Consider the following 25,498-nt stretch of genomic DNA (forward strand, 5'->3'; position numbering starts at 1 on the left):
CCATAATAATGTCCACAAAAACAAACAGAAGCTGAATCTAGCTTAAGCTGCACTATTATTGGCTTGAGCTGGGCCTAATTTTAGTGGGGATTTTATATGACATTTATTTTTTTGTTTTTTTGGTTTCGAGCCCAGAACTCATTATCCTCCCTAAAATATCCTGATTATGTAACGGAGAATGGGCCTTTGAGAAAGTTGATAGATAATTATATGATAGGATGCAGCAGTATTCTTTTAGATGCATGCCATGCCTGCTGAAGACCACCTTTGAAATGCAGAAAAACGTATTTTCTGTGGCTGTTTGTCACTCTTAAGGAGCCGCGCCAAACTGGGAAGGACAGAGAGGGCCTTCAGCTCCACGGTCAAGACCACTGATAAAATTAGTCACAGGAAGTGTGTGTGTGTGGCTGTGTGTGTGTGTGTGTGTGTGTGTGTGTGTGTGTGTGTGTGCGTGTGCGTGTGCGTGTGCGTGTGTGTGTGTGTGTGTACTTGTGTGTTTGGCGGGGGGGGGGGTCACAAGCTTTTGTGCAACTGGAATTTCGAAAACCCTTTTAGCCTCAGGGTACGAGAAGACGAGGAATAAGAAAATAAAGAAGAATCATCATGGGAAAGAGTGAGGGAACTGGCAAGGAGAGGGAGAGAAATGGTTTCGCTTTTTTGACAAAGATTTATAAAGTTGTTGAGTTCGAAGTAAATTCTCTGTAAAATACAGGGCCCGGCTAGACATGGCTAAAAAGGCTTTCCTCTATTAGGCAGGGCAAGGCAAGGCAACTTTATTCATAGCACTTTTCATACATGAGGTCGACTCAAAGTGCTTCACATAGAAACATCGTCGTAAAATAAAATAAAATAATAACATAAAATATATAAGGAAAAGAAGGCAAACGCAAAGTAAAAAAGTGCATTGTTGAAAGTGCACAATAAAATGAAATAATAAAATAAAATAAATACGCAAGAGAAAATAAAGGCAAAGTAAAAAAATGAAAGTGCAATTAATTACCCGCAAAACGATGGAGTGTTAGTTTTCGACTGACTTGGATGTGACACACGTTGGTACAACGTCTGACCACGCCCCTCGCACCTGCTCCTACGGCACCCCAGGTGTCAGTCACCGTGCGCTTCTATTCCTCAAACACCAATTTTTTGAGTCTGCTGGGCGGAAGTTCTTGTGCTAAAGCGGTAGGCTTACTCACCCTTTAAAACCCTCTTGCGGTCATATCACACCATGTTTCTGCTCCGAAGCCCACTGGCCTAACAAACAGCTGGTTGGCCAGTTCACTTATCAATGAGCCAATCAGATCCTCAGGGATCAACTCCCATCCATGTTATTTTTTTCTGCACATTTTCCCTCGATTTGGGAAGGCTTTCTATTGCAGATGTCATATCACTATCAGTATCAGGATCACATTCACTCCCTAACTACTTATTCAAGTATTCAAGTTCAGTACCATAAGGACACCAGCTTTGTTTCAGACCGTAAACCTAAAGTTGTAATATTGGATCCAGCAGTGAGTCTTTGTTATAGCAGAGCTTCTTGGGGGACACAGCATGGGGCCTGGGTCGTAAACCAAAAACAACCTAGTTTCCTGCTTGGTAACAGAGATATTTGACCAAAGAATACTCATTTGTGCGAGTGGATGAAGCTTTCAATAGGCCAACTGCTGCAGTGGCCACAATACAACATTTTAATTGGTGGCTTAATGACAGAATGGTGTGTGAGATATGTGACGAGGGTGTTTCACTGCAGTACCTGCTGGGAGGGAGTTCTTGTGTCTCATAGAGGATTTGGGCGTCCCAGGTGTGCTGGACGGCCTCTCCCATGTGGTTTCTGTTAGGAGGTCATTAGCAAAACATAACATAAGATAGGAGAGCACTTTATGAAGAACAGACACCAATTCCGGATGTCACAACAGCAAGTTCCGGCAGTATTAGAAATATAATAGCTACTACAAAAAGGGAACTGCCAATTTCCCTTTTGTAGTATTATTTCTTTTTACTATGTGGTCTACAATAGTACAAGTACATGCAGAAATAAATGTAAACATTATCGCCAACAGAGATTTACAGTACATACAACATAATTGAAACAACACATAAACAACCTAAATTGAGTAGGTGACGTGAAGGAAAACCAAAACTTCCCACAACTTATTTTTAATGAAAAGTCATCAGGTAGGTAACATAGCATTGATATGGAGGGATCCTCATCCAAAGCTGGACCTAAATGCACAAAGTTTAAAGAAATTAGGACAAAATGTAAACATGGACTCAAATGTCCCTCTATTGGTTAAACGCATGCTATTACAATCGTAACACGTTATTGGCCGTTTGGGACTAGCAGATAACGTCAATCAAACACTCTGGCTGCAACCACCAAATCAGATTCTAGAGAGTGGGAGTGGCTTGTGCAAGAGGGCAAACGTCTGAACAGCAGAATAGCCCCGCCCCTATATGTACAGTGGTTCAACAGTTTCCCAGAAGATGGAGATTTGGCATTTTGTAGAATTTGATAGTGGGCAGGAACAAGCTCAAACAGGGTGTTTAGCTTTCCTGTGTGTCCGTGTGTCCCGTACTAGATTATTGAGCAAACGTTAATTATGTTTCGTCAGATCATAAACCGACTACTTCTCTGAGGTTTCTGTTAATCCTCCTAATTTCTTATTGTCAGCACCTGTGCAAAGCCGGCTCTCCGTATATAAAATCAACAAGTCTATAGTTGGGAATATTCTTGATTTCACTTCATTTAAATCCTTAGCTCCGGTTTTGTTAGCCAGATGGAATGCGTTTGGTGAACAATGATCCCGACTCTTGGGGTTAGGCCTGAAAACAGTTTGCACCCCCTCTCCACCATCGTTCTTTGACCGAGAATTCACACGATTCACGCAGAAAAATTAAACCGCTGAAAAGAAGCAGCAGCAGCTTTAGACCAAGCCGCTTCCTCATCTTCCCTCGCTGATATCGCTGTTTGTTTCAAGGGGAGCATTTGAGGGCAATCAGCCCCTTTTCAGTGATAAACGCATGCAGATCTTTGAGGAGGTAGAGGGAGGGAGGGAGAGAGAGAGGGGGGGGGGGGAGAGGGTGAGAGAGAGAGAGAGAGAGAGAGAGAGAGAGAGAGAGAGAGAGAGAGAGAGAGAGAGAGAGAGAGTGTTCTGATTTCATTTGGGTGCTTGCGCTGACTGGTGGGCCGGGGCCCGGTATCAGAGACGACAGATGGGGTCCTAAACGGCTCACATGACGGAAGGGAGGCAGCGACTGCCCGCCGGTCGCTCAACCTTTTTTCAGTCTTACAAAGAAAAAAAAACCCTTCTTCAACTTAATGGTTCAATTCCTCTGCGTTAGCTGGTCGTTAGGAAATCAATAACCCGGGAGGAATAGGGATATCCATGCAGAAACAGACCTAATCTCTTTAGCACACGGAAATTGTTTTTCAATGCGCCGCTTCTCCGGAGGGGATAGTATGGCAAAAACAATTTATAACCCAATTAGATTTTACAGTGAATGCTCAAAAAAGTAATGCTTATAATACTCGGCGTCTGAATCCGAGGAGAAACGCAAAGAAAACATTTCTATATGTGAACTCTGAAAAAAGTCAGGTAACTAGGCAACTGGGACTTGAAAATCCAGATTTCTTGCAGTTTTCTTTTCACTTCAAAAGAGTTTACACAGGTAAGAAGCAGTAGTGCCACCTGCCACGTCCTCTGTCACTGCAAGCTACTAATGAAGCTACGGTCGCTACGAATTACAATGTGCACAGTGTGTGCACGGTAACAATAAACAAATTAAGCTCAAACAGTCATCTCGGATCCATATCAACATCAACTGTGATGCCGTATATTTATCAGATCATTATCACAAAATAACAATATATATTTTGGGTCTGAGAGAGAGCCAAAGTGCAAACAGCATTTCAATGCACTTTAAAGCACATTGTACTCTAATTGCACATGACCAATACAACTTGAAACTACTATTGACTGTTAGATTATTGGTGTATTATATTGATAACATGAGCGTGTGCTGTGTGTAAATATGTCAGTGCCTGGTGAGGTTATGAGGTGCGTGTTGTGGTAATAAATGAGTCCTCATCGGCCGGCGGTTAATGTCTCAGGAGCGGTGTAGAGGCGTGACGTGGTCCGCTCCCCGCGCCAGCCTGGCTCCGGCTGGCTGGCCCCACCAGACGCTGCGGTGGATCTCCAAGCCTACGGGCGCCGGTTGGATTGGACCAAAAAGTGTCCTCAAGGCTAGAGACGTCCATGTTTTATTAGCGGCCATATGACGTTGTGTTGTTCCACGAGCTGCCTTCTGTCCTCGAGATAAACACTGAAGCCGTCCGCTGTCAGTACTAGACCAAACTAGTTCACTGTGAGGAGTACTTCCTATGTTGGGTAATGTTTACCCCCAACAATGCTGATTTAAAGATGCAATAGGTAAGATAAATGAGAAATAATTTGAGTTCAATTTTTGGGAAATCGCACAGCCATCTGTCAGTTTTTGGTGAGTGAAATGCGCCGTGATAAAAATAAATAAAATGGTTCCTCCCGGTATTTAGAGGGTAGTTGTGTAAAATTAACAGATCCTCATTTTACACATTTTCATCACACAACTATCATCATCATACTATGTTTAGAATTGGTGGTAAAAAAATGTCATAGGGACGAAAGGTAATATAATACATATTGTGGTCCATCCAAATCACAGGACCGAGATTTAAAATTACAAATACTTTTAACGTGAACCATCACAGGCGGCAATCCGTTCCGAAACGACAAGCCCTCCTTCTGCCTGAGCAGGTGGTGAGCAAACCAACACACAGGGCCCACCGATACACCACACACAGGAACATATGTAAACCGGTAGCTCATCTGAGGAATGCATTTGTATAGAGACTAGTGTTGAGAGTATGAGGCAAGCCATGAGGGGGTCGCTGAACACCAAGAGACCAGAGAGCTCTGCTTCTAATACAAACAACAACCTCGCAGCAGGACCAAATGTCGCTTGGAGCAACAGACTATCACATACGGACAACAGGCCACCCACGTACACAAACACACACACACACACACACACACGCACACACACACACACACACACACGCTCTGTTTCTATGGCAATGGAGAAACATTAAACATGTGTATATGAGGGGTTTATCCGAACATGTACTGTGCAATAGCACTCACTCACACACACACACACACACACACACACACACACACACACACACACACACACACACACACACACACACACACACACACACACACACACTCACACACACATACAGTTTCTCTCTCTCTTGCTCTCTCTCTCTCTCACGTTCTCACACACACACACACACACACACTGTACCCTGATCTAATCTCGCTGAACTTTGCTTCTTGCAGAAATAGCCCAGATGCCATAAATAACGAAGGCTCTCAAAATGCTAAACTCTATCAGATGGGGTCTTTTGGAAATGGTTGTTAACGGTAACGGTTGTTACCATGAGTGTGTGTGTGTCTGCCAGAGACCGACACGGACCTCGGCTCCGCAGTGTAAATGCTTCGCGCCGTGCGGCCTGCCATAATGACTGCACTTGCATGTGAACCGGCCTTTCTCCACAGCTTTCTCATTATGTCAGCAAGGGAGAAAAACCAAAGACCTGGGGGTTGTTTTCTGCTCTGTGTGTGAGGACGCTTTCACAATACTGCTCTGTGTGTGTGTGTGTTTGTGTGTGTTTTTGTGTGTATGTGTGTGTGCGTGTGTGTGTGTGTGTGTGTGTTTTTTGTGTGTTTTTTGTGTGTTTGTGTGTGTGTGTGTGTGTGTATGTGTGTGGTATGTGAATGTGTGTGTGTGTGTGTGTGTGTGTGTGTGTGTGTGTGTGTGTGTGTGTGTGTGTGTGTGTGTGTGTGTGTATGTGGGTGTGTGCGTGTGCATTTGTGCGTGTGAGTGTGTGTGTGTTTCTGTGTGTGTGTGTGTGCGTGATGATCAACTGTCCACAGTGGTCATGTTCAGACGTGGAAGGGAATCACACTATGCTGGAACTAATGACCTCCGTCCTGTGTTAAGAAGAATAGGTTGCATTTCTGGGTGTTGATGGGAGCCTGGAAATCCGTCTGTGCGATGCTGAGTCGCATATCACCTTTAGCCACATAGGATATGGCTTCATGTGTGGATTGCTTATTTTTTATCCAATTCTTCATTTCATAACCTGATTTTCCCGGATGGATAAATGCAATAATATACACGTAAACAAATGAAAGAATAATAAAGGAAACACAAATAACCTCCAAATAGGACTTTTATGCAAATGATATATTTCAGATATATTTTCAGAGCCAAAAAATGTAAACCCTGCTGTGGCACCCGTACAACCTGAACAAAGAAAGAAACACAGCGTGGCTCGGGTCCGGGAGCCACCTGATGTCGTTGTGAAGTCTCGGCTTGGATGCAACGTGCCGCCTCCTCCCCTTTAACCTTGAGAGCAGGCAGATCTGTCTCTCTGCACTCGTCTCCTCTGGTCTGGTGACGGCGGGGTGGGGCCCTGCTCCTAAAATAGAATCCGCTCTGATGTGGCAGGACCAGACCGTGCCCCTTCTGCAATAATGCCTGGGAAGACCTCCAGACGCTGTGTTAACGCCTGGCTCATCCCTCCACAAGTTGTGTTGAAACGACGCGTTTAAACCCACGCCCTCGCTGGCTGAGAGGATCAGTCCTGCCCTAACTGTCAATCAATCATCCCAGTCAGGGTGCGGTGTCCGTCGACTAGACTAAATCCCATCAAACCCTACCAGCACCCACCCAGGCTCCACCCCCCCCCGCCCTAGGTTAACATGGGACAAGTCCCGGGCTCGCCATGCCTAGGCCGTGCAGAAGGAGACAGGGCGGGTGTTGTGCCAGTCTGTGAATGGATAAGCGTATGTGTGTGTGTGTGTGTGTGTGTGTGTGTTATTGTGTCTGTCGCACTCTAACGAAGACTCAACAAGAGACAGAATGCTGATTGTTTAGACAGAAGCAAGGTGGCGCAGGGAGGAGCAAGGAGGGGCTGCTGTCAGACGGTTCTCTCTCTCTCTCTCTCTCTCTCTCTCTCTCTCTCTCTCCCTCTCTCCCTCTCTCCCTCTCTCCCTCTCTCTCCCTCTCCCTCTCTCCCTCTCTCCCTCTCCCTCTCCCTCTCCCTCCCACCACTAGGTGTAAAGAGACTCTTGGCGCCAGTTCAAAGGAAGCGCTCCAGAACGATCGTCGTTATTTAATGAGAATCAAACGGGTGGCTGAGGCGATCGTACAATATTCGGTTACTAAAACTCCTGACTATAACAGAACAGAAAAGAATAACGTCCCTTTTAATCCTCGGTGATATCCCGGGAAATGCTTCATGTGACAGATCCGGTCTAGACAGATGCGGTCCTTAAACCTCCAGGTGATCACTCAATGGAAAAACCTTTACAGACAAGAACAGAGATCTGTGTAGGAACGGACGCCTGCATCGGTCTCTGAGCTCTCACCGTTGCTGGATGTGTTGACGTAATAGCGCCGCCCCTGTGGAGACATGTAGCAGCGCCACTGGGGGGGCAGCGGCTCCTTCAGGTCCTCCATCGGCAGCTGACTCAGAGACGAGGTTCTCTGTGGAGGAAGAGGAAGAACAAATTTCAATGGGATGCACACCAACACGAATCAACTCACCAGCAGCCCGGAAAGAACGCTTGAAAGAGATCCTAAACAAACTCGGCTCCGCGTTTGTCGTGGATTTGTTTGCGGATAATTACGCATAATTGCAAGAAATACAAATATAGATACAACCCCAAACTGGCAGCGCAACTCGGCGCCACTTAACGATTCCGATTCACAGGCTTTTTGCTCGTGTGTTTCACAAAAACAACAACGGATGACATCACGAGGTCACCGGGGAGCGCCGAGTTCGTCGGCAGCAGCCACACGAACATCAACAAACGGCCAGTCGGCCCGAGGGGTCTCTGCAGCGGAGCGCGGCGCTCAGAGAGTCAACACGCGCTCGCTGTTGACCAACATCAGGCCGGCGCGCGCGCCAAGCGAGGGGGCCGGCGAACAGCTGCCATCGATTAACATGAAAACAAGACGGCAACGAGGCGAGGAGCGGTAAAACAGTGTGTAGCGCAGCGCAGGCCACGGGGGGGAGGGGGGGGGGGGGGGTGAGGGGGTGGGGAGACGTATCGGGTTCCATGTGGACCGCAGTCCAGTTTCGCAGGCCTCCGGACTTTTTGAGTTTGGTGAAAGACGTCAGTACGGTCGCAACTTGCTGCTCCTGCTGCTCCTGCTGCTCCTGCTGCTGCTGCTGCTGCTGCTGCTGCTGCTGCTCCTGCTGCTGCTGCTCCTGCTGCTGCTGCTCCTGCTGCTGCTGCTGCTGCTGCTCCTGCTGCTGCTGCTGCTGCTGCTGCTGCTGCTGCTGCTGCTGCTGCTGCGGGGATTCGGGGGGGGGACCGTGTGAAAGGCCAGCTGAGCTACTCTCTTTTCTTGTTTACGATAACATGACATCAGCCCTTGTAGCGTAAGCGACACTGTGTGTTCCCGTTTATCACCAGGGATTTCTCGACACGGAGATATCTGGGTTCCGTCAACCCTGACGGAACCCAGAGCGATGAGCATTTTTGGAGACGGAGGCAGCGCGCTTCAGACTTGCCGAAAGCTTATATTTGGTGAACTTGTCTTCCTTGGAGTCCCAGCTCACCCGGTGAAAGAACATTTGGTCTTGTTCTTGGTCTTGAGTTATTGCCCAAAAATGTATGGAATGTGAAAGGGAGTGACGGCGACCCTTTTTCCAAAAATAAGCAAACATATCTCACGAGACAGTGAGGCATCCATGTCCCAGCCGTCGAGCAGTCGAAGAGAAGGAGCACTGTGTTCCTCGTGACGTTCACCCACCACATGGGGAAGCCATCGTTTGAAAGCGGCTCACAGACCCCTCCACCAGGAGCCCTGTCTCCATCTTCTGCGGCTCCCGCTTCAATTATTGCTGTATCTCTCGGACTCCCCGCACCACCACCTCCGAGTTCCTATAACTTATCTGGTGGACTCGCCGCACCCCCATGTTGGGCTCTGAGCATCTCAGGGCCCAACTTCTTCTATCTGATCTTCAAACTCGTTTTAAGATAAGAGGAGATTCTGAGGCCCTGGCACCTTGACTCTGCAGCACTCTTCCGATGGTTGACACTGCCCTGGGGGTATGAATGTGCGTATGAATGTAAGTAGGAATTGGGATGGGAAATGGGATTTATGAATGGGTGAACATGAAGAACTTTGACCGGCCACAGGTCTTAAAAGCGCTATGTAAGAGCAGTCAATCGAAAATGCAAATGGACCATTCACTTTATGTTTTCAGACATGCCTTTGGTGCCGCACAATGTTTGCTTTGGTTTTTGTGTTTCTTATGGGTCTCTGTCTGTTTGTTTCTGTCTTTGACTGAAAGGGACGGGCGGTGTTGTACCCCAACACGTACCGCCTACTACACTCCTCCTGCTGGCACGCTGTGATGAGTTCAGTTTCCTTCTTCCTGGCTCGCCGGTGAATTTGCCAATCCTCTTGAGAAAGAGATTTGCTAAGCAGCCATGTATTTTCCTCTTAGCGTTAACCACTACAAGCATATCACTTTTTACACAGCACAAACAAAAGCACACAAGCACACCACACACACACAAACACAGAATTGTGAGCTGCTTGTCGGGCTTTGCCTTCTTGTGTGTGTGTGTGTGTGTGTGAGAGTGAGGGTGTGTCTGTGTGTGTACACACGGGTGAGTGTGTGTGCATGTGTGCTTGTAGGTGTATGTGTGCGTGCGTGCATGCGTGCATGTGTGCATTTGTGTGTGTGTGTGTCTATGTGTTCGTGGGGGCATGCATGTGAGTGTGTGTGTGTGTGTGTGGGGGGAGGCAATCCAGTCAACCACAACTGACGGGCGGTTGTGGCCGAGGCCAAACCATCAAAGAATATCTCAGCCCATTTACAAACTGGGAAATAGTTTTGTTTCCAGTTACCAGAGATGAGTACACCAGGACACACTGACATCAATTGCATGAGAGCAAACACATGGCCCTGCGTTAATGCGTACGAACACACAGGGAACAACGGAGACTTGGTTATGGACTGGGGTCTATTCTTGGATCAATGCGCAGCGTGAGGTGTGTGTGTGTGTGTGTGTGTGTGTGTGTGTGTGTGTGTGTGTGTGTGTGTGTGTGTGTGTGTGTGTGTGTGTGTGTGTGTGTGTGTGTGTGTGTGTGTGTGTGTGTGTGTGTGTGTGTGTGAATGCGTGTGTTTGTGTGTGTGGGGGGGGGGGGGGGGGAGATCACCAGAGTCTTTCTGAGGAAACAAACAAGAGAAGGAGGTCAGGGGTGTGTCTGTGTGGATGTGTGCATGTGTGTTTGTATGTGTATGTGTATGTGTATGTGTGTGTGTGTATGTATGTGTGTGTGTGTGTGTGTGTGCGAAATGTATATGTGTGTGTGTGTGTGTGTGTCTGTGTTTGTGACTAGATCATTAGTTTCCTGCGCGCTACTTCTAGATGCATCAGTCGCCATATCCCTGAGAAACTAGAACCCTGATGTTACTTTATTCTCGGTAAGGTGATACTGGAGTATTTATAGCACTGAGCAGAGCAGTCGTGTATGGAAAACGATTAGGTGGGTGACTTAGAAATGACTTGCTTGTATTGATGTACCCCGGCTGTTCTAGACCGGTTACAACTTTCCCTAATTACAATTGGTAGAGTCTCTTTAGCTAACCCAACCTCTTGAAAAGTCAAAGCCTGAGTCCTTGAGCATACATGTGATGCCCATCCACAATGAGCTATTTGTCTATTTATCTGTAATTTATCCAAATCGGAAATGCTAACTTTTACGAACGACCACGCAATTACCACGCACTAACGTCTTATCTGTAGATCCTCTGCCTCAGGTCGAAGGGTAGGAGCGGACCGAATTCAAGCAAGTCTCAAACCTTAAGGCAGGCTTCAAATGAACACACACACACACGCAGACACGCACACACATACACACACACACACACACACCCTGACACGCCGTCTGCGCATGACGCGATGGTGCCACTCCAGTGAGGAGGAGCGGAGGAAAAAGAGGAGCACATGAGTGAGTGAATGGGTGCACCTTTTAAAGTCGAGGGCGGGTGACAAACGTACGAGGCAGCTCGTCTTGGCATATGCGGCGCTGAATAATGCATGGTTCCAGATGGTTAACCCCATCAGCCTCCCCAGCCTCAGGCTCCACATTCACAGCATGCCAGAGAAGCCCCTGCAGCCCACAGGAGACGCAACCCCTGATAAGAGGACCTACCACCAAGAGACCAATCCACGGCGCCTAGTCATGTCTGCTGTGACGCTGCGTGTGAGTGTGTGTGTTTGTGTGGGTGTCTTTCTTTCCCTCTGTAGGTGTGTGTCTGTCTGTCTGTCTGTTGGTGTGTCGTCACTATGTGTGTGTTCATCTGTCTACCTGTGTGTTTGAGCGTGGTTCTGTGTGTGTGTGTTATGTTTTTGTGTGTGTTTGTGTCTATCTGCCTGTGTGTCATGTCTATGCATCTGTCTGTGTGTCCATCTCTCAGTGTGTCTGCATTTGTCTGTGAGTCTGTCTGTTCATTTCAGTGTCTTTCTTTTCTGTCCGTGTGTCTGTCTGTCTGTCTGTCTCTGTTTCTGCTTGTCTGTGTTTCTGTCATTGTTTCTGTCATTGTTCCTGTCTGTGTGTGTGTGTGTGTGTGTGTGTGTGTGTGTGTGTGTGTGTGTGTGTGTGTGTGTGTGTGTGTGTGTGTGTGTGTGTGTGTGTGTGTGTCTGTCTAGGTGCAGCTGCGGCACGTCTTCAGAGGACGATAACATCTCGGTCGAGGTTTGAACCAGAAGGCTCTTTATCTGCCTGCACGCCCCGTAGCGTGGAGAGATAAGAGATCCGCCCTCAGACACACACACCCACACACACTCATCCATGACCAGGAAAGGGGCGTTTAAAAAACAATGGGGGGGATTCGAAGTCAAGACCCGTGATGCCAGTGAGTATCATCGTTGTATTTAACGGCTGTATTTATGAGATCTTATTTTACCTAAAGGGTTGGCTCACGGATGCGTTTTCTCAGCAACGCCTCGCACTGAGAAACGTTTGAATGTGTGTCGAGGAGGTGCAGAATATGCAACATTAACACTTAGAGGCCCGGGGGGGGGGGGGGGGGGGGTCTTAAACCATGCGCCTCCTGGCTGTGAAGTGAGATGGGGCCCCCGAGGGCCGACACCATGCAGATAGACGTGCTATAACCCTGAACGACCTTGGCTTTGACCCTTGTCTCTGGAGGCTTAAAACATCAACACAAGATGAGTGTTCAGCAACATGTTGGACACTCGCTTGGGAAGTGGGAATACGTCCAGCCGACAAATAGGAATTCAGCTATTTTTACTCGTGGGAACATGCATCTAGGACTAGAAACGAAGAACGCTGAGGAGATTTGTTTGGTTTTAGATAGTCGAACTAAGCTGTGATCTGATTGGACGTGCTTTGACCGGGGTGAAAGTTGAAATGGTTTGAACTTCGAAGGGCAGGAATCGATGGTGGAGCATTTTAGCGGTCAGCTGAAGTGTGAAGCCCAGGCCAGCGCCAATGCTAGGTTGTGTTTCGTGTCCCAACCCCATAGGGAATACAGTGGCAACCGCAGTGCTGAAAGCTCACTCTGAATCTGTGTTTGACCGCTCCAGAGTGGAGCACTCGGCTTACCCAGTGAAGCAGAGGTCTGATATTCACAGCCTGAACGGGACCCCCGGCCCCAAAATGAAGTGTAATTAAACTCTCACAAAGACGTGATCTCTCCTCGGGAAAGAGCTGAGCGTTGATCCGTCTTTGACGAGGGGACGCCGTGACGAGATCCAGAGCCATACAAATTAGCCCAGCCGCTGGGCTAATTTGTATGGCTCTGGATCTCGTCACGGCGTCCCCTCGTCGAAGTTTCATTTGGAGACACTAGCCGGGGCGGGGGACGTCATGGAGAATGCCATTCTGCCGTACGTTTGCTAGCCCACGTAAAAATCAACACGTTACATCTGTGTTTTTCGACCTGTTTCGCAGCAGCTGTTCAATCGGCGTCTGGTGATCTCGAGGACATGAAGGGTCCCCTGAAACCACAACGCAAACCAGGGGCCAATGCGACATATTGAAGTCTGTGGAACTTGCGTCTCCTGGCAACGCTCACGGGCTTGGAACACACAGAACGATACAGAAGTAAGCAAAAACAAGAGACCCCCTTTGTTGACATCCGTCTGCGTATTGTAAATATACGCGGGGGTTTCTCTCCCCTCAGATGACAGGAGGTCTTCACCGCCCAAAAGGAACCTCAGAAGTGTCTCTTATTATAGAGAACCCAATAGCTCACAGTGCCTCCATTTCAATTACAGTCCTTTGTTGAGTTTCTCTTTGTGAGAGAGCCATAAATAAACGGCGGCAGCCCAGGGTTAGTCAATGATTGTGGAAACAGATAACCAGGTGGCCGGCCCCGTGAACCATGTGCCTCAACAGAGGGGGTTACCGTTCACTGGCAACGGGCGGCCAGTGTGAACCTGGCAACGCCAAACCGGTTTTGGTCACGTGATCTTCCAACAAGGACAACACAACACGCAACAATGGTATAAGCTTCCATTGCACGATGGCTTTGTACGATAAACAAATCCTCCAGGGCCGCCACCCTGAACATATGATTCACAAACTGTCTGAATACAGAGCCTACAGTCATGAGGAGGATTGAGTCACCCGCTTGTCTGTTTTGAGGAGGAGGAGGAGTGGAGGGCGGAGGTGTAAAACGAGGAAGAGGAGTTGTAGGAGGCAAAGGAGGAGGACGAGGAGGAGGCGGGGAAGGAGGAGGAGGAAGTGGAGGAGGAGGTGGATGTGTAGGAGGCAAAGGAGTAGGAGGAGGAGGAGGAGGTGGAGGAGAAGGTGGAGATGTAGGAGGAGGACGAGGAAGGGGAGGAGGTGGTGGACAGGGAGGAGGAGGAGGAGGAGGAGGAGGAGGAGGAAGAAGGGGAGGAGGAGGAGGAGGAGGAGGTGGAGGAGAAGGTGGAGATGTAGGAGGAGGACGAGGAAGGGGAGGAGGTGGTGGACAGGGAGGAGAAGGAGGAGGAGGAGGAGGAAGAAGGGGAGGAGAAGGAGGAGGAGGAGGAGGAAGTGGAGGAGGAGGTGGAGATGTAGGAGGAGGACGAGGAAGGGGAGGAGGTGGTGGACAGGGAGGAGAAGGAGGAGGAGGAAGGGGAGGAGAAGGAGGAGGAGGAGGAGGAAGGGGAGGAGAAGGAGGAGGAGGAGGATGTGCTGCCCCATTAGTTGTCCAGAGTTTCAACACAAAGTCTGACCGCTGGTCTGGTCTAAGCTGCTCTCCCTTTACAAAGTTTCAGAACTAAGCCGCTCTGTGTGACTCATCAGCTCCTGACCGGTGACTGTGTGCACCGTGCACTGTGTGCATTGGGCCTTCTGGCATGTGTGCGTGTCTATATATAGCAGCACTGTGAGGAGGAGGATGCTGATGGGCGTAAGAGCAGGAATCTGACCTCCGCTGACCCCTGCCAACACCATCCGGATGTGGAACAACATGGGGGCGCGAAAGGGTCAAAGTTCATCGGATCAGCTGTTGAGTTTGCAGATCTTAATACAGCATTTAAGATATAGAATTAGCATTGATCTACATTCTAGAACCTTGCATTAGGTGGTGTGTGTGTGTGTGTGTGTGTGTGTGTGTGTGTGTGTGTGTGTGTGTGTGTGTGTGTGTGCATGCGCATTTGTGTAAGTGCTTTTGTATGTGTTTGTGAGAGCTTGTGTACGTTGGTTTGTGTGTCTGCGTGTGTGTGAGAGCTTGTGTATTTGTGTGTGATCCAATAACACATCAGAACACATTAGCTGAACTAAGGTTACACTTAAGTCAGAGTCCAGTTGAAACAGAGCATCAGAACATTTAAAGTGGATCCCAAACCTTGAACCTCATCTCCTACAGCGGTTGAACCTATCTGTATAGACGGAATAAGCAAAACGCTGTGGGAAGAGGACCGCAGATGGGTTCCGCAGGGCACTGGTCTGCGTAATCCTAGTCTCGCAAAGCCAGACCAAACTACAGCAAGTAGAATGGTCTGGAGGCACGCTACCTCGAGCCGTCTATCCGTGGGGAAACTGGGCGGGCCGGTTTTTATTTCTTTAAACCAATCACAATCGTCTAGGGCGGGGCTAAGCCCGGGAAGCAGCAGCGGTGTCCATGCAAAATAGAACATCTTTCTTCCTCAGCGAATGCTGTAAGCAAATCTTTTGCAGTTCTTTGCAATTTTCGACGGAAAGAGCCAAACATGCCAACTTTACAGCGCCGTCAAAGTCCTCTTCAAAACTCGCCATACTGCAGAGTTTCCGAGTTTGAGGGGGAGCACAATACGGGAACGCCAGCAACCGGAAGGGGAGGAGTCGCGGCCAAATCCGACGCTAGGCAATAGACGCCGTCCACTTCCGTTCAGCCAGACTAGCGTAATCCTGACACAGTGTCGTACGTTATGATGTACGAAGCGTCTGAGGACTTTAATGAAATAGTCATTGAAGCACACAGCATGTCTGTTCGACACGCCCGGTGAACGAAATGTCATATTATGACGGATCTCACGTCTACATCGGGCGCCGTCGCTTCCTGTGTTTCTCTTTGCTTTTTAGGAATAATGCACCACTGAAAGGAATAGAAGAATACAACAGAAGAGAATACAACTTTATTGTCCAGCCTTGGCCGGAAATTAGCTTTTGGTCTCACCTCAGAGACATTAAAACAGCGCATCACATAAGCACACAAAAATACTTTCATTTATTTTCCCGGCTTGCAGCAGCAGAATAACATTATCTTATGACTGAATGTTATTGAAGGGCCTGAAAAGCGAAAAAATAAAAAAATAGTTTTGTTTCTCGAAACAAAACCCTGTTGTGAAAGTACTGACGTTGCAGGAGGGTGATGGAAAAAAAAACAAACGCACAGAGACACACAAAAAAGAAAAAATCCCCTTTCGATCAGGGGAATTTATCGTGGCAGAAATCCAGATCTTGAAGCATTAGGAGCAGTGGGGCAGTGGGGCAGTGGGCAGCCCCGGTGCAGGGCCCAGGGACACACTCCAGGGCGACTGCCTAGTGCCTGGTTCAAGGGCACAGGCAGGAGTATTAACCTAACATGTCTTTCGGTTTCAGAACGAAGGGCAGCATATGGTGACTCATTGGTAAAATCGAATTTCTTGTTCGTTCTTGTTTCTCCGATCTCATCGTATACAACGTGTTACTATTTTGGTATTATTTACTTTTTATTATTATCGTAAAAAAATGGTTCAGACCAGTTCAAGACCAGAGATAAGCCACAGTAACCTCAGGATAACGTCTAGTCTCATATCACAACATGGCTGTGTTGTTGTAACACCCACAGTCTATCCGGATTTCAGGGATAACCCAAGAAAAACAGAGGGGACACTTTACACCAGAATAATCCACTTAAACATTTAGAAAAACAGAGAAGGCACAGAGAGCCAAAAATGACTTTGTTCAAACCACAAGGACCTGAGGTCAACCGCTGCCAAGTCAACTCTTAAGTACAGACCGTTAGCGAGTGTCTCACGGTACGAGAAGCTATCCAAAACCCTGTTGCTCAAGAGTTATGAGGCTGAGAGAGAGAGGGAGAGGGAGAGGGAGAGGGAGAGAGAGAGAGAGAGAGAGAGAGAGAGAGAGAGAGAGGGAGAGAGAGAGAGATCGCTCAGCTAGAGGGTCCGGGGCCACTCTGGGTGTGAGAAACAGCCTGATGTCTCACACACATGTGTCTAAGGATAAGAAATTATTATTATCTGGAGCTGGGGGAGGGAGGGGAGAGGAGAGGAGAGGAGAGAGGAGAGGAGGGAGAGTACAGGGGAGAGAGGAGAGGGGAGAGAGGAGAATAGGAGAGAAGGGAGAGAAGAGTGGAGAGAGGAGAAAGGAGAGAGGCCAGGGGAGAGGGGGAGAGAAGGGGGATGAGGGGGAAAGAGGATAGAGGAGCGGGGAGAGGGTAGGGAAGGAAGAGAGGGGAGAGAAGGGAGAGGAGAGGGGAAAGGAGGAGTGGAGAGGAGGGGAGAGGGAAGGAGTGGAGAGGAAAGGAAAGGAGAGGAAAAAAGAGGAGTGACATCAGCACAGATAGCAACAACTGCTCAGCTCCATATGTAATGGAGGGTTATATCCTAGCTTAAATAAATACATCAAGAGAACGGAACGAGAGAGACCGACAGACATTGATGGCGAGAGAGAGAGAGAGAGAGAGAGAGAGAGAGAGAGAGAGAGAGAGAGAGAGAGAGAGAGAGAGTCTGTAGAGCATATCGTTGTTCGGGAGACATTGTTTTGGTTTGGGCAGATGTGGCGGTCTGAGGCGCAGCCCCACTCCCACGTGAACGACACAAAGAAAATACACACTCGGGACGCACACATGTTGGAGCAAACACAAATGAAGAAGCACACACTATCTCACGCACTGTTAGAACATAGTCCCGTACCTACTAGGGATGGGGAAAACGATTATTTTCCAGGAATCAGTTCTTCCAGTTCCGTTCAGCTCCTTCCAGCCTACTACTTTCTAATGTTCTGGCGAAATTACCCAGGTTAAGTGTAAATAAACATATATATAAAGCACATACATGCCTTTTTTTCCCTAAATATCCTTAATACATAATAGGGTGCAGTAAGAATTAAATAGGTCGCGGGGAGACAAATCTCTGTTCGTTAGTATATTTTATTTACGTGACCATATTTTTGTTGCATGTTTAAAAAAAAAGAAAAAATAATCAGTTCTCTTGTTTTGGGAATCAGTCCTCGTCGTTCACCTTCGGGATTTGTTCGTTCTCACCGAATCGTTCGCAACCAACCCATCACTAGTACCTACAAATACACACGTAGTCACACACACACTTAGAGCCACACACACACATACAGTGAGTGGCATTATTGTCTGCTTCATGCCTCGGCAGATTTCGTAGGAGAGTGTGTCATAGTGTGTGTGTCTATGTATCTGTACGTATCTGTGTGTGTCTCTGTTTGTGTATGTATGTGTGCGTGTGTGTGTGTGTGTGTGTGTGTGTATGTGAATGTGTTTGTGTTTGTGTTTGCGTCTATGTATGCATCTATGTGTGCTAGTGTGTGTGTCTTGGTAGCCGTGCGTGTTTCTGTGTGTGTGCGTGTGTGTGTGCATGCTAGAGTGCTCACTCCAAGTAACAAAGACGGTTCTGTGCATCTCCCTCTCGCTCTCCCTCCCTTCCTGGTTATCCTAGATTGCTCAGCCCCGACGCGACGTATGGAGCGTCTCTCGTCAGGACATCTTCGTCTGCCCTGCAGCAGACGTGGGAACAAGAGCCGGGACGATGGCCCAGGACGTGGCAGATAGAGGAACGCTCCAGGAACAACAGGGACCCCAGTGTTCCAGATCCTATCTCTAATCCACAGCTCAGCTTCACGCTCTCGTCTTAAACTCTCCCTGAACCCCACAGGGACGAACACACGAGCGATGATGAAGAGAGATGAGATCTAGTTTGACAAGGATCTAATCCAGTTACGACCACATGCCTGCAACGTGACAATTATTTAGAGCGGCGGACGAAGGCCAGCGTGTTTTCCTCGAAATGTTATGCGCTGTTTCATCACTCGTTTTGAGCTTGTTTGATTCTACATCAAAACTAGTTTTATTACTTTGAATCCCATCCAACGCTAAATCAGACAGAGCAATGGCTAAAGCACAGTGATACTACAATAATAATAGTGACCAGTGGTCATATTCGTCAGGTACTTTCCATCCATGTTTCATGATATGTCCCGTGTTCCATGATATTCCACAATGTTCCATGATATTCCACAATGTTCCATGATATTCCACATGTTCCATGACACCCAGGCTCTGTGACTCAGTGTGTCAGAGCTATGAGCTCAGCCGCGGGAGGGGCTGGGGAAACACCTGGCTGGGAGCAGCAGGCTGTTAGCCATGTAGCGGTTATCTGAGTAGCCTAGCATCTTCACCACCGTAGAGTCCGGACCACCAGACTGCACTTGAGACGTGGACTACTCCCGTCTCAAGTGCAGTGTCAAAGTGCAGTGTCAAAATCAATTTCTATACTCTCTCTCTCTCACACACACACACACACACACGGATACGCACGCACACAAGCACACACACACACACAATCGAACATAAGCGCGCACACACACACACACACACACACACACACACACACACACACACACACACACACACACACACACACACACACACACACACACACACACACACACACACACACACACACACACACACACACACAGTTATAAAGTTTCATAATGAACACAGCTTACTCATGACGCTTGAGCAATCGGAAAAAAAGGATTCTGTGGTTTGCTGACAGCCGTTGCCAAGGGTAATAGGGAGATTTTCTTTTAAAGAGCTGTCAAAACATATACCAAAATACAACATTTTACATTTATAGCATCGTACTATATTCAGAGTGAAAGATGTTCACACACAGAAAGACATCCGGAACGTGAAACCATCCAACCAGCCATGTTAAAAAGGTGAAATACTAACATGAAGTCATCAGTACGAATCAAGAAAAAGTGATTTAAGTCGAGGTCAAAATTAGTCCTTCCTCCAGCCGTACACAAACACTGCCCTTTACAAGCCATCCAGATGACCTTTCTCACACAATGGTCCTCCACGCTCAAGCCCCCACGTTGTACCTTGATAACCAGATCAACATTTCAACAGCCTTGTTTTTGCAAAGTCCCTGGAGACCCCCTCTGCCCCCTCCCTCTCTCTCCAATAGATCCCCATATGGGTCTAGCAGACAGGGGACTCTTACGTGCTGAGTGCCACGTTAATAATTCAGCACTGCAGGGTAGAGTTCCTGATTGGTGGAGGGAATGACCCATGCGGTGACCGTGGCCCGGGGTGGGTAGCTGTGGTCAGCATGGGGCTCTGTATGGAGACCTAAAGTTTGCTGGCTTTCTTCAGCCTGACCAACACAAATGGGGCCGTTTGCTTCGAGCGCTGTTCTGGGTGCAGGAAGTCTTTCACAAACAGACAAAGAAGTCGCAAAACAAAAAAGTCACATGGACCAAATTGAGCTGGAGTCTTGGCGGCGATATGGTGCATATTAAGTCGCCACAAACACTAATGTATCCATCTTTGCTGGATGCTTTTGCCAGCTTTTAATGAATGGGGGCTGTTAGCCAACATCACAGGCAGAAGAGAATATACAGAAACACATCCGTGTGGCTCTGAAGCCATGACTTATTAAAGTTAGAGGTTCTGGGGGAAGCCCCAAAAGATTTGATTTATATTTACTTGCCAGTTGAATTCCTTGTGAATAGAAATATAAGAAAAACAGAACCTACTTAGAAAGAATAACTTCATTTATTGCGTAGAGAAGTGTCTCTTAAAATCTGAAAATCTGACAGTTGCCATGGCTGCTAAAAAAGACCCAGTTTCCCTTCTTTTTTTCAATGGGTTTCGTAGTAATAAGTGGTCCGTCTGCCACAGGCTTGAAACACAGCAACGTCGACTGTTGAAAGAAACCCGTGCTTCAGAAGATGTGGTCTGTGAATACAGTCATACAGTCAGCGACCACATACCAATATCTGAACACACTCAATCATGAAAGATTTCAAATCCTGCTTAAAGAACAATGAGTCTCATTCAAAAAAAAGTCAGGGTGGCTGTGCGACATTGGTGTGTCGTGTGTCGCCCCGCTTTCGTGTCATGCTCTGACACCCCTGCCTCTTAATCTTCCCATTCATCTCCTTCTTCCTGGTGAGGTGTCCACTGCACAGCAAACACACGGCTTATACAGCCGGCGGATAAACAGACTCACTCTGGAGCTTACTCACTGCACCCTGTGTCACCAGTCATGCACAGCCAACATTTTTCTATCAAGACTCTGAAACTTTCCCCTTCCATCTCTGATATGAATGTGTGTGTATTCAACATCCAGCCTTCAGAGTCAAAAAAACTTCAATTTAAGGCCAAAACTAAAGGATGTCACATGCGCATATGGTTAGAGGAATAAATTAAAATCATATGGAGTTATTGTAATAATTACTTATTGAATAGCCTGACACTTTTTGGACCGATTGGAGTTTCTTTGTCAGACCTGCTATTTATTCTCGGGCTGTGTTTGTTGTTTGAAGCGTCTGGCCCAAGGCTGCCGTCAAATGACCACTTTATTAATAAAGCAGAAAGAATACCATGTATTTTACTGAGAGAACTGCATCGAAGGCTGCCTGGCAAAGTAGCCGACATATAACAACTGTGTCCTTCTGCAAAGTTACTGCTGTAAGTTTTTGGTCTGAAAGCCCATACAAAACGTCTCTGTCATTGGCCAATCAGGTTCCTCCCTGACAGGCTCTGATAGGGTGGGATTGCTCTGTTTTGAACCAATCAACAAAGTCTTTGTCATGTGGCCATCATTGAAGACACCAAACCATGCACTCGCATCTTTCTTCCTCTCTTCCTCTCTCCCACCCGAAGGGACAGGTTGCCTCAGTGTATAAATCGGCATCAACCAATGAATCGATCAATGAATCAATAAAAGACATCGTAGACATTTCCCATAACAAAAAGTGTGCATGTGTTTTGTTTCACAAAATGTTGAAAGAGGTCAACGTGTGACACCCACACAGCCCCTGTGTGTGTGTATGCGTGTGTGTATGCGTGTGTGTGTGTGTGTGTGTGTGTGTGTGTGTGTGTGTGTGTGTGTGTGTGTGTGTGTGTGTGTGTGTGTGTGTGTGTATATGTGTGTGCCATGCGAGAACAGGTTTGGTGTTGAATGACTCATCAGTGGTGTGAAGAACGGGACCTGTTTGGACCACAAAGCCCCAGTGCTGCCCAGACAATAGCCGGAGTCTCACAGTCGGATCAAAGACCTCCATTGTGGAAGCTACAGAAAAGCCTTGTCTGGGTTGTTTGCACACACACACACACACACACACACACACACACACACACACACACACACACACACACACACACACACACACACACACACACACACACACACACACACACACACACACACACACACACACACACACACACACACAAAGGCAAAGGCACACCCGCACATGCACACACACACACACACACCAGACACACACACAGGCAAAGGCACACCCGCACGTGCACACACACACACACACACACACACACACAGGCACACACACACACACACACAGAATATGTGTCCTTTTAGGGAAGCAAAAGAGACAGTAATCAAAGGTGATTTCCTGAAAGTGTACAAATTACTTCCCCCCTAGGGACAAATCAAATTTTTAACTCCCACTTTGAGACATAAATGTTTTGCAAGTAACGCAATAAGACCTATTGTGATGATGTGGCCTCAGTGTTCTGATGTTCTGCCAACTGCAAAACTATTGAAATTCAGAAATGTGTATTTTATTTTTACTTTAAAAATATATTTAGCTGTTATGCACCCTTTTCTTTCCAACACTTTATAACTTTAGAAACGTTGCTCTATAAATAAAGCATGACTTCTGTACTGACTGACTTACTTATTGACTTAATCATTTGAAAGCCTTGCTATTCATTATAACTTTCAGCCTCATCATCATGGGTCATCTCTGGATGCAAAACCTTGATTTTCGAGCTCAGCAAGTGCCACATAACGCATCACATCCTGTGGGTATGTGATGATGAACACACAGGTCGGGTGAGAGCCCAGGCTGTCAGTCTGGTGGAGCAGGTCTAGACCTCCCCCTCACATTGACAGATGTCTTTGTATTGATCAGAATGTTCAACACAAGCAGTTCCTTTATCACATCACATAGATAGCAAGCCCTGCGACCCGGGAGGAAGCCACAAACATGGTTCCTCTAAAATTAATCAAGTACACTAAAAGCAATGTTCTAGTGATGTTTCATCTACTATACAACACCTTGACAAAATGTGATTCAGTCGTATGCACTTTCATTTGTACGTCAATGTGATGAATGTAATTCTTAAGGTTTTAACGATAATGTGCCTATTTGTCACAACTGCATAATAAAATTATATTGACTATGCCCAAGTGGAAAGAGGCATGAGGAAGTGGGTATGGCTGGAGGATGTGGTGTTTATTTCATCATCACTTCGTTTTTTGGGATTCAACACAAATCTTTAACCACGTCACGCCTGGCATTCTCCCAGTGCAGTCTTTGTGAAATGCTCTCCATGACAGACTGCTCCCCAGTCGTCGGAAGGACTCTGTAAGACTTCAAGCTGGCCCAGGCGATCCTAGTTCCAAATCACCAAATACTCAATTCCTACCCCCTTCTGTCAAGTGCACGTTGGCATATCAATGTGGATCGACAAGGCCCACAAAACTTTAGGCTTTCGATTTTACGATTATGCACAATTTAGGAGAAATATACATGCAATATTTGTATATTGAGGAGGTTCCACCATGATTAAGATCATGTCATGTGCGTCCTTCCTCCCCCCCCCCCCCCCCCCCCCTCTCTCTCTCTCTCTCTCTCTATCTTTTTCTCTCTCTTCCTCTCTCTCTGTCTTGCTCCCTCTATCACTCTCTCCGGGACACAATAAGATTACAGATCATCAAGTGGGTGCCACTGTTTCCAAACGAATGCCATTCCCTGAAGCAATTTCCACATCATGCCAATGAAATACTGATTTGGACTTTTTGGCATTTTCAGAAGAGTAAATTATGAATATTCTTCTGCCTGTGTGTGGAGTTGTTCCCTTTTCCTGAATGTCACAAGGCTGTCATAGTAGGGTGGAAAGCTCCTGTCGCAGTTTGTGGAAGGATGGAACGGGAGGGAGGGAGGGAGGGGGGAGAGAGAGAGAGAGAGAGAGAGAGAGAGAGGACAAAGGGTAGAGGGGAGAGACATGGAGAGCAAGGGAGAGGGCTAAAAAGAGAGAGAGCAAGGAAGATATTAAGGAGGGACAAGAGACATAGATCAAGATAGAGGGTGAAAGAGAGTGAGAGAGAGGCAAGGAAAGAGATGGAGAGAATGAGATAAAAGGTGAGGTGGAGAAAGGGGGTGAAACACACACAGACACACAGAGAGAGAGAGAGAGAGAGAGAGAGAGAGAGAGAGAGAGAGAGAGAGAGAGAGAGAGAGAGAGAGAGAGAGAGAGAGAGAGAGAGAGAGAGAGAGAGAGAGAGAGAGAGAGAGAGAGAGGAAATCAGAGCTCATGTGGTCGTGTAGGCTTGACCATGGTTACAGAGAGCAACACGCCTCCTGTTCGCCCTGCCCTGGTGCACACAGACAGAAGAGCGAAGAATTCCGCTGGAATGTGTGAGGAATGAGGAAGTGTGGGGGCTTCCAGGCAGACGCTAACCCCAACCCAGTCGGTCAATGATTGATTAGCAAAGTGACAAATCATAGAAAACCCCCATCTGTGTTGCAGACAGTTTCACTTAGCCTACTAACAGCGTCATGTAGTTCACATTTTAAGAAAAGGAGGAGTGGGCGAAAGGAACTTTTTATGAAGAAAAAAATATACATTGATACATTTGATACCACTGATTTCACAGGTGATAGCCTACATTTTTACCACCAGTGGGTGTCCGCGCAAGTCACGCAAACCGTTTATTGAGCAACCAGGCGTCGAGCAGCCTTACCTCCAGCACCTGAACATAACTGGATGGAAACCACCCTGTGGCTCCATCCTTCTCGCCCTCCCACCAGCCTCCCGGCAGGGCTTGGACGATCTTGATCCTGTCTCCCGCCTCGAAGGTCAGTCCCTGCTGGTGCTGGTCCCCGCTAAAGGGGTATAAACTTTTGCAGTAACATCCGGACATCTCCAACGCCGATCAATCCCCGTATAGTTGCACTCCCTCTCCGGTCAGTGTGACGAGCCCCTCTCGAAGAGAAAACTTTTTTAGAAAAGGGACGTTTCTTGAAGAAAGAAAACCCGTGAAATGACGATTAACACGCGGACGTGAGTAACATGTTAAGGATCTGAGTGAAACTCGATTTAAAACGGGTCAAAGCGACAGGTTATCCCGCTGTCTCCTCTTGTCTTGTCGTGTGTGCGAGTAGTCCTGTACTGCGAGTTGAAGTTAGCCGCGCCTGCTCTTCCAGCGACTGGCAAGTCAAACATATGCGCCCCTTCAGGTCCTGCTCTGCCATAAACAAAGCGCCGTCACACATCACACCGAGGATGAGGAGGATGGTGACGAGGATGATGATGATGGTGATGATGATGATGATGATGATGATGGTGATGATGATGAAGAGGATGAGGATGATGGTGATGATGCAATAGGCCAGTTTAAGCATTTTTGCCAGGCTAGTGATTTATTTGTTTGCTGTAAAACAATACTTTGATCCATAAACATTTTGGGATCAATTCTATCGTTCCAGTTTAGTTCTTCGGGTAAAACAATAGATCTGTTTGCGGATAGCCTGCTTGTGATTAAGCACATCTTGCTCGGGTTTAATTATTTTTAATTTATCTGGTTATAAACATTAGTTCACATGAATTGTAACTTAACTTAGATAG

General features: G+C 47.3%; 1 protein-coding gene and 2 long non-coding RNA genes across 3 annotated transcripts in view; all 3 read right to left on the minus strand.

Annotated features, from left to right (window-relative positions):
• gas7b (growth arrest-specific 7b) overlaps positions 1–25,103 on the minus strand; it is a 46,983-nt gene extending 21,880 nt beyond the window's left edge. Inside the window, exons 1-3 of the mRNA XM_060036498.1 lie at positions 24,615–25,103; positions 7,479–7,596; positions 1,751–1,828 (exon numbers count right to left, since the gene is read on the minus strand). Coding sequence (XP_059892481.1) covers positions 1,751–1,828; positions 7,479–7,596; positions 24,615–24,794 — 376 coding nt within the window. The 5' untranslated portion in view covers positions 24,795–25,103. The remainder of the gene's footprint in view (positions 1–1,750; positions 1,829–7,478; positions 7,597–24,614) is intronic.
• LOC132446285 (uncharacterized) lies at positions 14,677–15,879 on the minus strand. The gene is made up of 2 exons (XR_009522805.1): positions 15,486–15,879; positions 14,677–15,054 (listed from the first exon to the last, which is right to left on the minus strand). It is a non-coding gene; the product is annotated as an uncharacterized LOC132446285 (long non-coding RNA).
• On the minus strand, positions 21,661–23,809 carry LOC132446286 (uncharacterized). The gene is made up of 2 exons (XR_009522806.1): positions 23,579–23,809; positions 21,661–23,500 (listed from the first exon to the last, which is right to left on the minus strand). It is a non-coding gene; the product is annotated as an uncharacterized LOC132446286 (long non-coding RNA).
• Positions 25,104–25,498: the final 395 nt, after the last annotated feature.

The sequence above is a fragment of the Gadus macrocephalus genome, chromosome 18 (genome assembly GCF_031168955.1).
Source record: "Gadus macrocephalus chromosome 18, ASM3116895v1".
NCBI lineage: Eukaryota > Metazoa > Chordata > Actinopteri > Gadiformes > Gadidae > Gadus > Gadus macrocephalus.